The following is a 14,240-nucleotide window of genomic DNA, read 5'->3' as shown; positions in this document are numbered from 1 at the left end:
CCTTATCACCATATAAGCTGCCTTATAACAACAATATACCCCGATGCCTCACTCCGTATCTTGGTTTGAGTGATCCTAGTTGACAAACTGTCTCTTTGGTGTGTGCACAATATCCACTTACTAATTACTACTTCAGCGATTTATTGGTTTTACTTCGTCTATTTATCTGAGCTTTTGACAACCAATGACGCGCTACTGTCCTGGGAGCTATATCTACTCTCGTCACCACCAGTCAACTGGCACGTGGCTTTAAAGACAGCTCCGTAATTACTTGTAATTCTTGGAGTGCGTGGTAGTTACTTCGCTTTCGTTCACCATTCACCATTTGATTCTGTGCCAGCAGGATGTCCGGGTGCTTGGCCACTGGCACCGCCGAAGCTGGCACTAGGATCGTGGCCTTTCCCAGTCAACGCCGGACCGAGAGAAGTCGGCAACCCCAGCCAGCAGGGAGCGAGGGCTGAGGTTGAAGAGGGGCGCGCAAAGTCCGGTCCGCCGAGCGCCGCGACGCCTGGTGGGTATTAATCAGGAGAACCTCCAGGCCGCCGCCCTGCAGAGCCTCGGCGCCCTCACGCCGCCCGGGTGCGCTCGAGGCTGACCCGCGCCGCCGGGCCCCCTTCTAGAGCGGCCGCGGGGGCGGGGCCCGGCGGGGCGCGCGCCGGCGCGTGGAGGCCGGGGCGGGGGCGGAGCGCGCGCGGCGAGGGAGGGGCGAGCGGGGCGGGGGCGCGCGGCGGCCGCTGCGGCCTGTGGCGCCGTCACCCGGCAGAACCCAGCTGGTGGCGGGAGGCGCCGCTCGCCTTGCCGTTGCCGCTGCCGTAGGCGCGCGGAGACGGATCGGGGCTGCGCCAGGGGCCGGCCCACCCTCGCGCCGCCGTCCTTCGGCCCGCGGGCCGCGCCGTTCCGTTATCATGTCGTTGGGGCAGTGGCTGGCCCAGCTGGTAAGCAGTTTGCAGGACCCGCAGAAAGTGGCCCGTTTCCAGCAGCTGTGCGGGGTGGAAGCGCCGGCGAGCTGCACAGCCGCGGCCGCCGCCGACCAGAGGGAGGATGAGAAGGCGGAGGCGCACCTCGCCGGAGAATCCCGGCGCAGAGAGCGGCAGCCGGGGGCGGCCGGAGGCCCTCCGCCGCCCGGGAGCGACCGCAATCAGTGCCCGGCCAAGCTGGGCGGCGGCGGCGGCGCCCCCAACGGCGTGCGGAACGGGCGGGCGACCGAGGTGGGCCCGGCCTCGCCGCGGCGCGCGGGGCTTTTGCGCCGCAACTCGCTGACGGGCGAGGAGGGCCAGTTGGCCCACGTGAGTAACTGGCCTCTCCACTACCTGTTCTGCTTCGGCACGGAGCTGGGCAACGAACTCTTTTACATTCTGTTCTTCCCCTTCTGGATCTGGAACCTGGACGCCCTGGTGGGCCGGAGGCTCGTGGTCATCTGGGTGCTGGTCATGTACCTGGGCCAGTGCACCAAGGACATCATCCGCTGGCCGCGGCCCGCCTCGCCACCCGTGGTCAAGTTGGAGGTTTTCTACAACTCTGAGTACAGCATGCCCTCCACCCATGCGATGTCCGGCACCGCCATCCCCGTCTCCATGATCCTCCTCACCTATGGCCGCTGGCAGGTAAGGGTCCCTGTCCTCGCCCCGCACAGCCTCCGAGCCCTCGTTGCCCTCCGCGGTCGTTTGATTTTGGCCATTCTCTTCCCAGACTTCTCTTCCCGCAGGTTTTCACAGCACCCACCCCCCTCCCCCGCCAAACAGGCCCTTTCTAGCTTAAATAATAATAATAATGAAACGGTGGGGAAAACCTAAGACTTAGACATCAAACTCCATTTTACTAGTAATGCTTTTCTTGGAACCTGAAGCAAATACCGTTCGTGGAGTAATACATTATCATCCGGCTTTAGTTGAGTTGATAAACTGTTTTTAATTCTTGTGATGCACAGACTATCATTATGATTAAGTATATCGTGCTTATAATTAATCATTGGGTGACTAAGATTCACCCGTTTTATACGGTGCCTTTCCCCAGACTGATTGCTGTTTCAGGCGTAGGTAAAAGTCATTGACTTTTGCTGGAGACAGTGTTTGTAAAATAAACATGGTCATTCAGGCAATGAAGTAATGAATTTTAAACGAAAGCCACCCTGTGGAAGTTAATGGAGCACCGCCTGAGTGCCCTTTTTGAGGGGTGTGGTTGCTAATTTGCTGATAGACACAATTTAATTAGCTTTTGGATCACTGATCTGTACTGAGTTGTTGAGCTACAGTATGTTGAATTAACTTTGCAAATACTTGGTTTTAGTTGGTCTTAAAAGTAGGGATCTTGGTCAGACCAGCGGGTTTGTAAAAATGGTAAATATGACTGCCTGACAGCCAGGGATGAGTGAGTTTTTAAACAATAAACTTTTATATTTTGCGTACTGCTTCTGGCCTCCCACTTTTCAGTTTTTCGTGGTCTGTATATGCAGATTTTAAAGCTAGTTCTTTTTTATATAGAAGCAAAATTTATTTTTAGACTGATGTCTGTTTTATCTGTCACTTTAAAATTCTTATGGAAGTTCAGTTGGTTTACAATGTTGTGTTAGTTATCTGTCTTTTAAATTGTAAGGAGGTTTGTTCGTTCTGCAGACCAGTCCCTTAATTTAAGAATAGAGTTAATAACTATGAAGAATCTAAGGTATCAGACTTCTTGATTTTTTTTTCCCCATCACAGCACAAAATTATCTTCTACTGAGAAATACACATCCTGTGTAAACTCTGTTATGGTAAAGTTACCTATCTCAGACTTAACTTCAATATAGATAAACCCTTGTCCTTATAGACACTTCTGGGCAGTGCATCTCTTACGGACCGTGGAAATGTGTAATGTGTGTAATAAGAATGGCAGCATTATGAGGGAAGAGTACCATGAACGTTTTTTCTTTTTCCCTATGCAACCTAAGGAGTTACGCAGTAATGTTCAGATTGTAAAGTAATGCTGCTTGTTTGCATAATAGGTAAATATCTCAAATGCACTTAATCTAAATACTTCAGAGTTTACTATTGTCATTGAGTTATGATATTTACTGGTTAGCTAATGATGTTTCTCTTATTTTTATGAGATTTTCAGGATTCCATAATGATAGAGCCTTTTATAACTCCTCATTGAGTAGCTATGTTGCAAGCAATTAATTTTTAGCAGTCCAGGTAAGAGAAAGTAGTTTTTTTCCTCTTCATTCATTGAGAGCACATGCTAACAGGAAGTCTGAAACACAGTACCACCGGATTGTTTATGGGATGCATCTATCAGTATTTTAACACTTCAGGGTTATTTGAATTACCAGAATATACTTAGAATATAGTTTTTCAACAACCTAGTATTTTTAATTCAAAGTTTGAGGGCTTTATATATCATGCAGTTTTAGAATTTGAGCTAGTCAGGACTTCAGACGTCTCCTGGTCTCAAAGTGTCATTTTACAGATGTCGAAATTGACCAGTTACAGTAGAATTAATCTTGTAAAATTTGTTTATTCTTTTACATATCCATTACAGGTTTGAATAAACTTCCAAAATTTGAGCAATTATTTGTCTTTGATTAGTTGTTTTGAAAAAAAGACTCCCCTACATGAAAGTTCTGTATTTATAAATGGCTATAATAATTCAGTACAAGGGGGGTTCAGGATGGGGAACACATGTAAATCCATGGCTGATTCATGTCAATGTATGGCAAAAACCACTACAATATTGTAAAGTAATTAGCCTCCAACTAATTAAAAAAAAAAAACCCAAACAGCCTTTTAAATTTTTTACTTTTTTTTTTTTTAAACCTTGTTGTGAATTGAAAACAAAAGTACCTTGCTTTGCTGTAAGGTGTTTAGGTTCTCTTCTCTGCCAATTAGTATTGTAGTACTTAGGAGGCTTGTATTTCCAGAGTGAGCAATGAAAAAACGTATGTATTGCCAAGTGGGATAGAAATTAAACCATGAAAGCCTAGTGTTTTTCTGAGTAACAGCAGTTTTGACTGACAGTCGTTACCGTCTGCTTGTGCTCCGGCTGCTTGTTCAGGGCAGGTGTGTGTGTCTCTTACGTGCATAGGACGCTGAAACTTCTTTGGAAACTTGAGTTATCTCCCTTTGGTGGGACATCTGCTTCACTCCTCCCTTCATGCCACTTCATCTTCCTGCTTGAAATCTAGTCATGGTTCACGTACATGAAACCTTTTAAATGAAACCTTTGTGTTTCATATTCATGTGTTCTTAAAATAACAGTAAGCCAGAAAAATTATTAGGGGCTTGCATCAAGTGCAGTTCCTATAATTTACTCCCAGAGATTCTGATCCATTAAATAAGTAAGGGGTATTGCATTTTATTGAAATTCTCTAAATACTTTTGAGGAAAAAAAAATGTACGTTCTTAAGTCCCATCCAGTAAAATTAGTATATTTGATCCTTAGGCTGTATTTTATATTTCTCCAACATTGCTGTCACTGTTCCTTCGCAGTTCTTTTAAAGGTATGTTCATAATACAAAAAGGGAAATTGAAACAGTATGGCTCCAAACAATTATTTGATATGCTGGAAGAATTTTTTCCAGTAATGCAGGGTAGAAAGTGTTATGGTATTTCTCCAGGTACTAAATAGCTTGATCATATTATTTATCGGAATTTTTTGTAGCTGAATTGAGAAAAAGTAAGAAATAAGGAACATTAGATATTAAAAACATAGTCTTTTGAAGAATAATATAAAAAAGTAAAACATTCCTTTTATATTTATTCCTGCATGTTCTTTCCAGAAATAAAAAGTCTTAATTTTTAAATAATATGTCATGTAATCAGTTCAAATTTTATACTTAATAACATTAAACAATTTTTAGATGAGTTTCATTTTTTAAAAATTAGTGACATCACATGCTTTATAGCCTACCCATTCCCAACTAGTCCATATGCTTTCACTACTTTAAAAATTATTATTAAAATAACAGTTATATTATTATCTTTATTAATATTTATTAAGGCCTTACTATGGGTCAGACATTGTTTGAAATGTTTATTACCTCATTTAGTCTTCTCTTAAAACATGCCAATGTTTGGCCCTACTTGTTAATACAAGTTTACAGATTATGAAACTGAGATAGGAGAAGAATAACTTACTCAAAGTTACATAACTAGTGAGGTACAGGCTGACTGTAAACTTATAGACAGACTCTAGAGCTTCCAGAGAAAACTCTCTTCGCATCATGCTTTGTGAATTTTAAATTGACTTTTCAGTAATAAAATTTTTGAAATAGATATGTGTCCTTAAAATACAAAAACAGCTTTGATATGCCTTGAGATACAATACATGTACAATAGTCACAAATATTTCTTTTAAACATAAGTTGTTGACTGAAACTAAATGCTGATTTAATTATCCTTCCTTTCTTCTATTTTCCTAATATGAATTAAAAAAATTAAGCATAATGAAGGCTTTGGGAAAAAAATAAGATATTTATCATAATATAGTTTATTGTAGATAATAAAGGAAACTATTTGTGAGATCATGAAATGATAAAAGGCAAAGAAGTAAGAGTTAGAAGTGTTCGAAAAGTAGGTCACAGATGACAAAGACCAGAAAAGGCTTTAGGAGCCACGGGGAACTGACCATTATAGTAATTCTGGGAAGAAATACAGTTTATTAAAAAATGAAATTGGCTTGCTACTTTATTTCTTTTTAACTAGCTGATACTTGTGTTTGAAATGCACATTTTTCTGATTTTGTATATGCTTATTAATCTCAATTTTAAATTAATTTATTTGAATGGATAATTGTTGAAAATCCAATGTTTACATAAAAAATGTGAAGAGGAGAGTGGGGCTGGCCCCGTGGCTCAGCAGTAAAGAATTCATCTGCGATGCAGGAGATGCAGAAGACTTGGGTTCGATCTCTGTGTTGGAAGGATCCCCTGGAGGCGGGCCTGGCAACCCACTTCAGTATTCTTGCCTGGAGCATTCCATGGACTGAGGAGCCTGATGGACTTATACAGTCCATGGGGTCGCAGAAAGTTGGACACGACTTTAAGCTACTGAGCACATGAAGAGGAGAGTACAGTTTTCCTTTCTGTGGTCACAGCTAGGAGGCTCTCTTTTCCAGAAGGATTCATCGTTAGAAATTTCTTATTTAATCTTCTGGAGATAGTCTTTACTTTGGTAGTGGTATATTTATATAGTTTGTTCTTCCTACAGATGGCAACGTACTCTACTGTTCTGGACCTTGCTTTTTTCACTTAGAAATATATTGTGAAGGTTTTCCTCTTCTTTTACCCAGCAGTTAATAAATACTAATTTTGTGCTTGTGATTGTTTTAAATGCCTTGCATGACTTTCAATCCCCAGAAAATCCCATGAGTATTATCACTGGTTTGCAGAAGAAACTGAAGCAGAGAAGGTTAAGTAACTTGCCCAGAATGACTCTGCAGGTACCTAACAGAGCCTGGATTTCAGATTCAGGCAGTCTGGCTCTGAAGTGACCCCACACTGCTGTGTTATATACTGTGTCTCTCTATTAGCATTTTCTGTTGAGAGAGCTATCTGATTTTTGCACATGTGCGTGATGTTCCAGTACATTAACAGTATGATTTACTCAGAATTTGATTGTTCCATTACTGCCAATTCAAAGACATTCTCTATTCTTTTCCTACCAGATTGTTGGTATTTTACTAATTTTTAAAAACTATACATCTTTGGTTTTCTTTTTGTTTTTTTTTTCCAAGTCCTTGCTCTACCTTCAAATAATGTTATACCAGTTCAGGTACAGCAATAGCATGCTTTATTTTTCCCTTTTCCCTCCTTTGTATTATTGTTGTCATACATTTTACATCTATGTTATAATACTCAGAGTACATTGTTATTATTTTTGTAGAGTGTTCCAGGATTATTTCTAGAAATATTTTTTTCTCCCCTCTTCCCTAACATCCTCCCCTTCCGGAACTTGTCTCACATATGTTAGATTTGTTAAACACTGGTCATTTGTAGATCACTAGTGCTTTGATGATGATGATGACTGCAGTGCTTTTGCTCTCTTTTCTTCATTTTGAATAGTTTCTATTGCTATGACTTCAAATTCACTGGTCTTCTGCAGTGTCTAATTTTCTGGTAAACATTATATAGAATGGGATATGATTTTAGATACTCTAGACTTTTATATCTGGAAGTTCCTATTGGATCTTTGATCTAGTGTACAATTAAATTACTTGTCAGTTTACTTTTTTTAGGCTCGCTAGAGTGAATCTGGAATAACCATAGTCTAGAGCTAAGTTAGCCTGACTGACTTACAGTGATAACCTACTGAAGACTACTCAATTCCCTCAGCTCTCTGCCTGATGGGAAAGCAGTTGCAGGCCTGTGTAAGCTCTGGGAATTATGTGGTCTGCTACCACTTTCCAGTAGTTTCCCCCCAGCCTGGTGGACTTTTGTCCCATGTGTGCTCAAGGTAGGACACGGCCAGCAATTTGCAGAGACCCCTTCACCTCCATGGAGTTATTTCTCCACCCAGAGTCCTGTTTCCAGTACTCTCTTGAAAATTATTGCTGCTATGCCCCCTGGGAACTTCTGTTTCTCTCCCCATAGCTCAGTAAGACCGTTAGACTTTGTTTTGGTTCCTCTTCTCATGCTACAGCCTGGAAACTCCCTCTAGCAACCACCCAGGGCAATCAGAGGGCTCTTCGCATTTGTTTTCCCTTTTCTTATGAATCACAGTGCTGTGCTATTTGTTTTCCAATATCTGAAAACAGTTCTTTCATATAATTTGTCTAGGTTTTTGGTTGTTTCCAGTGCAACAGCTTTTCCTACAACAGTTAATTGTTTATGGGCAGAAACAGATATCTTCTTACCTCTACTGTTTTGTGGGTTTTTTTTAATGTATATAAAATACAACAGCTTCAGTTCAGTCACTCAGTCGTGTCCGATTCTTTGCAACCCCATGAACCACAGCACACCAGGCCTCCCTGTCCATCACCAACTCCCAGAGTTTGCCCAAACTCATGTCCGTTGAGTCGGTGATGCCATCCAACCATCTCATCTTCTGTCGTCCCCTTCTCCTCCTGCCCTCAATCTTTCCCAGCATCAGGATCTTTTCAAATGAGTCAGCTCTTTGCATCAGGTGGCCAAAGTACTGGAGTTTCAGCTTCAGCATCAGTCCTTCCAGTGAACACCCAGGACTGATCTCCTTTAGGATGGACTGGTTGGATCTCCTTGTAGTCCAAGGGACTCTCAAGAGTCATCTCCAACATAACAGCTTACTGAGATGTAATTCATGTACCATACAATTCACCCATTTAAAATATACAAGTCAGTGGCTTTCACCATATTCATAGCATTGTGCAACCATCGTCACAGTCAACTTTGGAACATTTTCATCATCCCCCAAAGAAATCCCATCCCCATAGTCATTGCTCCCTATTTTCCCCCAATCTCTTGACACCTCTAGACAATCACTAATCTACTCCATAGGTTTGCCTACTATTGTCATCTTGTATAAATGAGAGTATTCAGTATGTAGTCTGTTGCGAATAGCTTTTTTCACATGGCATAATGTATTAAGATTCATGCATTTTGTAGCATGTATCAGTACTTCAATTCCTTTTTATTGCTGAGTAATATGCCAGTGGTAAAGAATTCACCTGCCAGTGTAGGAGACACAGGAGACGTGAGTTTAATCCCTTGGTCAGGAAGATCCCCTGGAGGAGGAAGTAGCAGCCTACTCCAATATACTTGCCTGGAAAACTCCATGGACAGAGGAGCCTGGCAGGCTGCAGTCCATGGGGTCACGAAGAGTTGGACACATCTTAGTAGCTAAGCACGCATGCATGCAGGCCAATGGATATATATACTACTGTTTTATGTGTCTTTTCATCATGGACATTTGAGTTCACTTTTTGTGCTGTGGTGTGTGCTTACTTGCTCACTCATGTCCGACTCTTTGTGACCCTGTGGACTGTAGTCCGCCAGACTTCCCTGTCCATGGGGATTCTCCAGGCAAGAATACTGGAGTGTGCCATGCCCTCCTCCAGGGGATCTTCCCAACCCAGGGATCGAACCCAGGTCTCCTGCACTGCAGGTGGATGCTTTACAGCTGAGCTACCAGGGGTTCACTTTTTAGTTATTTTGAATAATGTTGCCTTGGATGTTTTTACATAAGTTTTTGTAGACATATTTTTTTGTTTGTTTTTTCTCTTGGGTTAGTTACTAGTTTTTGAAGTCTTTTATGTTATGGTGAAATTAGCCTTTTGAGTGTGGTGTGATTTGGAAATATGTTTTCCTAATTTATTACTTCTCTTCTGACTTTTTTTCCAAGCAGAATTTTTTTTTTACGTATCAATTTTTATTTCATAGTTTTGGAGTTTTGTGTAATGTTAGGATGTCTTCCTACCATGGTTTCCTATAGTACTTTTATAGTTTCATTTTTTTATGCTTAAACCTTTGAATCCAATCTCTTGTTTTGAGGGAGGAATCCAATTTGATATTTCCTAATGGCACCATTTATTGAATAATCCATTTTTCCCTGTTAACTTGAACTGTCACTTTTATCATATCTTAAGTATAGGTATATATTTGGGGTCTATGCCCATACCTTGAGTTAGAGTTGGTATATCTGATATTGGGTGCAAATGTGTGTGCTTAGTCACTCAGTTGTGTCTGACTCTTTGTGGCCCCATGGACTGTAGCCCACCTTGCTCCTCTGTCCATGGGGATTCTCCAGGCAAGAATACTGGAGTGGGTTGCCCCGCCCTCCTCCAGGATATCCTCCCTACCCAGGGCTCAAACCCAGGTCTCCTGCATTGCAGGTATATTCTTTACTGTCTGAGCCACCAGAGAAGCCCAAGAATACTGGAGTGGGTAGTCTATCCCTTCTCCAGGGGATCTTCCTGACCCCAGAATCTAACCAGGGTCTCCTGCATTGCAGGTGGATTCTTTACCAGCTGAGCTACCAGGGAAGCCTGTGTTGCACACAACAGTATTGTGTACAAATACTATACTGTTATACTTATTATAGTTTTATAAATATTTTTTCAGTATTCTCATTGGGTTTTTTTGTTTATTTATTTATTTATCTTTAATTGAAGGATGATTGCTTTACAATACTGTGTTGGTTTCTGCCATACATCAGCATGAATCGGCCATAGGTATACCTATGTCCCGTCTTTCTCTTTTTTTAATTTAATTAATTTATTTTTGGATGTGCTGGGTCTTTGTTGTTGTGTGGGCTTTTCTCTGGTTGTGGCGAGTGGGGGCTGCTCTCTAGTTGCAGTGCACAGACTTATCGCCGCAGTGACCTTCCTTGTGGAGCGTGGGCTCTGGAGGTGCACGGGGGCTTAGTTGCTCCACAGCATGCGGAATCTTCCCCGATCAGGGATCAAACCCGTGTCTCCTGCACTGGCAGATAGATTCCTTACCACTGAGCCACCAGGGAAGCCTGCCCTTCTCTCTTGAACCTTCCTCCCACCCCATCCCACCCATCTAGGTTGTCACAAAGCCCTGGTTTGAGTTCCCTGAATCATACATTTACTGTTTTTATCTTTCCTCATGTACTTTAGATTTTGTCTAGTTCTAAAAGAAAAATCCTTTTGCAGTTCTTTGTATTGGAAAGATAAAGTTGTCATTTCTCATTTAAGTCTTTGATCCATCTTCAGTTGGTTTGTATGTGTTGTGGGGTATGGATCTGATATAATTTTTTATATAAACATTTAAGTGACCTTGCACCATTTTCGGATAGTTTATCGTTTCCCACTGTAGTAGTATTGTCTGTAACACCACTTACATTACATATCAAGTTCCCGTATTTTCAGGTCTAATTCTGGGTTCTCTGCTCTGTTGCACTGTTTGTCTAATCTCTGGTGATATCATTGCCTTAAATGCTATAGTTGCTTTAAAATAAGCCTTGGTATCCGTTTATGAAAGTTCTATGTCATACTCTTCAAGATTATGTTGGCTATTTTTGAATATTTCTTTTCAGTATACATTTTAGAATCACCTCTTTAATTTCCATGTAAAAGCCTGTCTGAACTTTTACTGAAATTGCAGTGAATTTATAAATTAATATGGAGAGCATCAATAGCCTTACAATATTGAATTTTCTTATGTTTGAATATGATAAATTTTACTTATTTAAATTCTTAAATGTATTTCAGTGAAGTTTTATAATTTTCTCCATATGGATCAACTATATTTTTTATTGGATTTATTTCTAGTTACTGTATTTCTTGTTACTGTTGTAAATGATATCTTGTTAAAATTCAAATATTCTAACTTTTTGCAGCTGTAGTATAGAAATGCCCTTGGCTTCTGTACATTGATCACACATAAACTTTGTTCAACTCTCCAATTAATTTAATAATTTGTATGATAGTCTCATATGTTTTCTATGGGGAAAATCATGTCAACTGAGAATAATGACAAATACATTTGTTCTGTTGTAATTACACATTTGTTTCTTCTGACTGACTAAAAAGCTTTAATCAAGGTAATGACATTCAATACCACAAATATAATCTCTTCACATTTTTAATAAGTACTAGGCAATAATATAAGCCCCTCCAGATATCAGAGTGAATAAAACAAATAAGTTCTGTTTGCTCAAGGAGATTAGATTGGTATTTTAGAAATATTCTTGAATCTGTAGTATGGGAAATGGAATGGAAAGAAGCAAGGCAGGAGGCAGGTAAGCCAGACCTAGTAAGAAGTTGCTCTGCTGGCCCAGGGGAGAGTTGTTGGGGAGCTACATCAGGAGACTGCCTCGTCAGCCTGCTGCCTGATTTTTTTATGACCTGTGAACTGTGAATGGCTTTCACAGTTTTAAATAAAGTCAAAAGAAGAAGAATATTTTATGACACATGTGAATTATATTATTCAAAATTTTAGTGGCTTATCCAGTAAAGCCTTATTGGACACAGGCACGTCAGTTCATCTGTATATTGTCCCTTGTGCTTTTGTGCTAGAACAGCATGGATGAGTAGTTGTGACATTGACTGTAGAGTCCACAGAGCCCAAGAGAGTTACTCTCTGGCTCTTTATACAAAAAGACTTCACTGGCCCCTGACCTCCATAGTGGCAGAAGAGAGAAATGTGTGAATTTGAGAGAGATTACAGATACAGCATTGGCAAGGCTTGGCGATTAACTGGATGTGTCTGTAAAGAGAAAAAATGGAGTAAAGGATTCTTCCCAGATTTCCAGATATTTGGAAAGACGAGAAATAGTAGTTTGATTTCTAGAAATAGAAAATATTGGAATCAGGTCAGCTTTAGGGAAAGGAGTAGGAGCATGGTTGTTTTAGATATGTTGAGTTGGAGGTGTCTGTAAGACAGCCATTTGTAAACATCTGGGAGGCAGCTGGGTACGTGAAAGAGACCTGGACAGGTTTGGTCATCAACATGAATTTGCAGAACACAGTGATGAGAGTGGATGATATTGCTCTGAGAGAGCGCATAGAGTAAGAAGAACAGAGGGTCTAGTAGGAAAAAAAACTTTAAAGACATTAATATTTAAGGAGTGTATGGAGTGAAAGAAACCTGGAACAGAATCTGATAAGTAGCAGTTTGAGAGGTAAGAAGATATCTTAGGGGTTGTCTAACTAAGGCTGGGGGTGGGGAGGGGTGTACAGTGTTCTAGTAACCCATTAGAACTATCTTAAGCAAAAAAAAAAAAAAAAGTTATTTGAGGACTAGAGGCGGGAACCTCATGGAAGTCAAGCATGAAGTGCTACAAGGTCTCCTGAGGGACTGGAGCTAAGCTCTGGAATACTATCAGAAGGAAGGGCATGCCATCCATCTTCGTTTCTCGAGGCGGCATGGCCTCTTAGTCCTGCTGCTTTCTTCTCTATCTCTGCTTTGGCATGTATCTGTCAGCCTCATGTTGTACGTCATTTCTAAATTCAAACATGTAACAGAGACTGACTGACCTTCTCACTTTATTTCAAACTACTATTAGGAAAAAGAACCAAATCAGCTTAGTTCAGCCAGTGGGTCTGCTTCTCTAGAGCCAGGTGTCAGATCTAGTAGCTGTGGTCCAGAGAACAGCATCACATAGTGTGAACATGTCTCCAGGGTGACATTGCTGGGTCTGAGTGGGGTGTTCCCAGAAGAGAGAAGTATAGACTGGACAATGTCATAAAAAGAATATACTATAAACTATAAGTTAAAGAAAAGGGGGTATTCTGGAGAAGAAAAGTAATTTGATATAAGTTGATATTATTAAAAGGATGACTACTGAACCTTATAGAAGATTTGGAAAATAGAACAGGACAAAGCTAGTATTAACTTTATTCCTTACAATTTTGAAACAATTGGGACCATGCTGTGTATGAACTTTATTCTTTATTTAATTAATGTGTAATGGTAAATTTTATGTGTCAACTTGGCTAGGTCACAGTACCCAGATTTTTGGTCAAACACTATTCTAGATGTCTCTGTGAGGATATTTTTAGATGACAGAGAAAGAAGGTGACAGACCATAAAGAAGGCTGAGTGCCGAAGAATTGATGCTTTCTAATTGTGATGCTGGAAAAAACTCTTGAGAGTCCCTTGGACTTCAAGGAGATCAAACCAAGTCAATCTTAAAGGAAGTCAACCCTGAATATTCACTGGAAGGACTGATGCTGAAGCTCCAATACTTGGCCACCTGATATGAAGAGCCACTAGATAACCTTCTGTAATGTAGGTGGGGCTTTATCCAATCAGTAGAAGACCTTTAGAGAAAAAAAGACTACCGTCCTCAAAAGAAAACATCAGTTCTTTGGTGTTCAGCCTTCTTTATGGTCCAACTCTCACATCTGTACATGATTACTGGAAAAATCATAGCTTTGACTATATGAACCTTTTGTCAGCAAAGTGATGTCTCTGCTTTTTGGTTTGTCATAGCTTTCCTTCCAAAGAGCAATTTTAATTTCATGACTGCAGTCACCATCTGCAGTGATTTTGGAGCCCAAGAAAAGAAAGTCTGTCACTGCCTCCCCTTGTACCGAAGAACTGATTCTTTCCAATTGTGGTGCTGAAGAAGACTCTTGATAGTGCCTTGGACTGCAAGGAGATCAAAACAGTCAATCATAAAGGAAGTCAACCCTGAGTATTCATTGGAAGGACTAGTGCTGAAGCTGAAGTACCAATACTTTGGCCACCTGATGCGAAGAGCTAACTTTTTGGAAGAGACCCTTATGCTGGGAAAGATTGAAGGCAGAAGGAGAAGGGGGTGGCAGAGGATTAGATGGTTAGATAGCATCGCTGACTCAATATATTGATGTGAATTTGAGCA

At 41.0% G+C, this 14,240-nt stretch overlaps 1 protein-coding gene across 1 annotated transcript in view; it reads left to right on the top strand.

Moving 5' to 3' along the window:
- Window positions 1–713: 713 nt before the first annotated feature.
- The window catches only part of SGPP1 (sphingosine-1-phosphate phosphatase 1), a 42,183-nt gene continuing 28,656 nt past the window's right edge, over window positions 714–14,240 (top strand). The window contains exon 1 of the mRNA XM_043472256.1: window positions 714–1,604. Coding sequence (XP_043328191.1) covers window positions 906–1,604 — 699 coding nt within the window. The 5' untranslated portion in view covers window positions 714–905. The remainder of the gene's footprint in view (window positions 1,605–14,240) is intronic.

Source organism: Cervus canadensis, chromosome 6 (genome assembly GCF_019320065.1).
Source record: "Cervus canadensis isolate Bull #8, Minnesota chromosome 6, ASM1932006v1, whole genome shotgun sequence".
NCBI classification, from domain to species: domain Eukaryota; kingdom Metazoa; phylum Chordata; class Mammalia; order Artiodactyla; family Cervidae; genus Cervus; species Cervus canadensis.
This window is presented reverse-complemented; position numbering and strand designations above follow the sequence as displayed.